Here is a 3,178-nt window from a genome sequence, read left to right as displayed (position 1 = left end):
TATAGTCACGCACAGAATAGTAATCGCTGCTATCATCTGAAGATGAATACCAAGTAATGTGGCAAATTAAACAGCATGCTACCAATGGATTACTTACACGTATCATTGCTCTTTTTCTTTGGAGAAATCTGCTGATATAAATAATATTTTATATTAAAAATGATAATAGCAGACGTTCTTCGGTAGTTTCTATATATATACAAATATATGGACCCGATTATTAAGTATAATTCATATATAGTATCACTTTAAATTTTACTAGAACGGAAGATACTGCCTACCTATGCATTTTCGCTCCGTGCGCTTTCCTTGAAAACAAATTATGTGAGATCTTTCTTTTAAATCTTTTAAGTCCTACAGGTCTCATATACAGCTATTTTTCAAATGATCAAATATCTTCGGTTTTGAAGAAACATAACAGTATAGCCGATTCAGAGGTCTGTTTTATAGGGCGTTGTGTACGGATAATCAGAATTCTCAAAAAAAAAATAATATATAAAAATGGAGGAAATATTGATAGTTGCACCGAAGAGCGTTATAAAAATTTCACTTTGAGATTCTTGAAGGACGAACAGTAAGAAGAAAGGAAAAGATAATCGATGACAGAATGAGTCAAATTTAAACTGAATCTGCTTAAAATATATTGATATATTTACTTTTGTGTTTTTAACTTTCTCACCTGTGAAATAAACTGCGTAACTATATATGCATATCGCGAATACGTACGTGGTTCATCAAAATCGCTAACTGGTCCAAGGTTTGTTACAGATGAGTTATTAATAAGTGTTAACAGATTTTATTGTTCTTCAAGAACGGGGAGATTAACAGCGCATCGTTATTCCTGTAATTCAACTCCATATTTAAACTATCGATGTTTGTATTGGATTCTTTTTGAGTTCTCTTTCACATGAAGCTTTAAAAACAACAACAACAAAAAACAACTAATCAAAGGAAGAAGAATAGGATCAATGCATTTATGATGCACTTATACAACATGTCAACAAATAAATTTATCAACTTATCGAAGTTTGTCATCAATGCGATTTGAGTAAAATATAACAGGCTCAAAGTATAGAGAAAGGGTTTTCGAATTGTTCCCGCTAGTTGATTTTTTTTTTCATTTTTAAAGGTGGTGACTTGGTTTTGATAACGATGGAAACACAACAATGTACCCATTTGGACTATTCCAACATATCCAATGCTCGTATTCAAGACTTCGAGGTGTTTCTCTACAATCAACGAGAACAGTTTTTCGTCGGTATATTAATGCCTATCATCTTGGTTCCCGGTATCCTAGGAAACATCGCATTCCTCGTTGTATATCAATGCGTCAGGCGCATGAAAACCAGGACGAATATTTATCTCGCTAATTTAGCGGTAGCCGATGTTTTCTATTTGCTATTCGGTGTCGGAGAGAAAGTGTTATCTTTATATTTATCTGCGATACGATATGATTCTTTGAAATTATCGTCTGTTTGGTGTTACACCGTGTTGCCTTTTGTCAAGATGTGCGCTTACGCGTCTATGTTCTTCGTGACCATGGTGACGGTGGATAAATTCTTTGCCGTCTGCCATCCGTTTCGGGTGAGGAGAAGCTCTAAGAGGCGATACCGGTTATTTTTGATGCCCATCCGTTTCGTTATCGGTGGTTGGGTAACAGCTCTCGTCTGCGCCACCACATCTATCCCCGCTTTGGGGAAAATGATCGTTTATTGTATAGTGTGGCCTTCGAATGATCAATTTGCTTCCCTACCAAATCAGTTTGGAATTTGTAGCCCGTTTTATCCATGGTCAGACGCATTTTCAAACTTATTTCAAATTACTCTGTTTTTCAGTGTACTCTTTCCAAATGTCTACATGTACATGAAGATCATCTATACACTGCACCTTCGTGTTAAGAGCGCAGTCAGGAGGGACACACAGTTACGTAACTACGTTGCTAGAATGCTGGTAATTAACGGATCCATATTTTTCCTATGTACGATGCCGTTTTATTTCTTTTCTCTCGCTTATCATGTCGCGGATGTGGTTACGTCAGTACCAGTTTGGATGACTGAAATGTTAAAGGTTGTCAGACCCATTAGTCAAGCGTTGTTATATTTAAATTCTTGCATTAATCCATTAATCTATAACGTGGCTAATCCGCGATACAGGACAGCCTTCTCCGAAACTTTCAAATGTGAAAAAGTAAGACGTCACCAAGGTCAACCCAAAACATGTGATACGACTGTCTATATGCGAGCGGTTAACAAACCTAGTAACTGTTAAATGCTCACACGTTTAGTTGTATTTTGTACTCCGGTCATTTTAGGTACATGATTGTAGTTTAAGAGTTTTGAAATAGTAATCGGAGAATGACAGTATAGTCCTTTAACGTGTACCCTGGATACCACACTATAGAGAATAATTACAAGGCACGACTCATATACTTAACTGACGGGATTAAACTTGCACTGAGGTTGACAGTCAAAGATTTTTAATCTTGCATACAAGATGGAAACAGTATTATAACATTAAATACCGTACCTTTGGGAAGGGGTTGGAGGGGGAAAGGGGAGGGGGGGGGTACCTTGCCACATGATTTCTTAGTAGCGGGGCAATAATGCATTTCGTCCCCTCCCCCACTTTGTACTTTAAAGAACTAACTGAGAGAATCGCTAGTGAACTCCTCCCTCACTTTTGGTTACCTTCATTATTTATTTATAACTTCCCATATATCCCCCTCCACAAACCATTAAAAGCGCTCACACACGCCTTGTTGAAACATTTCGGTTCAATACGTAATAACAGGGACTTTGAAAGCCATCTGTCGGATTGCAGAATAGTTGCCCTCCGGGACACATTTTGCCAACCTTTTGCTTACACCCTGCATGCATCCCCGAGGATTCTATTCAGTTAAACTCCATGTCAGTTACGATGACAAACCCCCTCAAAATCGACGTCCATGCTTGTAGTATGTTTCTGGGTCGATAATATTTCAGTTCCGATGTCAAACAGTCGATTAATTGCCCGGGTCGACTTGGGTAATTACAATGAAGAAAGTAATGTTAAAGTTTCTTTATAAAAAAAAAATTGTTCTTGCCTTAAGAGGTGTAATGAGAATTTCCATTAAAAAAGAAATTCGAGGTTAATGACTAATTATCATAGTTGTCTCGGACTACTTATTTTATTCTTTATG

The 3,178-nt window shown here is 37.1% G+C and overlaps 1 protein-coding gene across 1 annotated transcript; it reads left to right on the top strand.

Moving 5' to 3' along the window:
- Positions 1-825: 825 nt before the first annotated feature.
- Positions 826-2,517, top strand: LOC139966010 (neuromedin-U receptor 2-like). The gene has a single exon (XM_071968650.1). The coding sequence runs from the start codon at positions 1,153-1,155 to the stop codon at positions 2,266-2,268; it is 1,116 nt and encodes a 371-aa protein (XP_071824751.1). The 5' UTR covers positions 826-1,152; the 3' UTR covers positions 2,269-2,517.
- Positions 2,518-3,178: the final 661 nt, after the last annotated feature.

The sequence above is a fragment of the Apostichopus japonicus genome, chromosome 4 (genome assembly GCF_037975245.1).
Source record: "Apostichopus japonicus isolate 1M-3 chromosome 4, ASM3797524v1, whole genome shotgun sequence".
NCBI classification, from domain to species: Eukaryota; Metazoa; Echinodermata; class Holothuroidea; order Aspidochirotida; family Stichopodidae; genus Apostichopus; species Apostichopus japonicus.
Note: the sequence above shows the minus strand (reverse complement) of the source record. Positions and strands in the feature narration are given on the sequence as shown.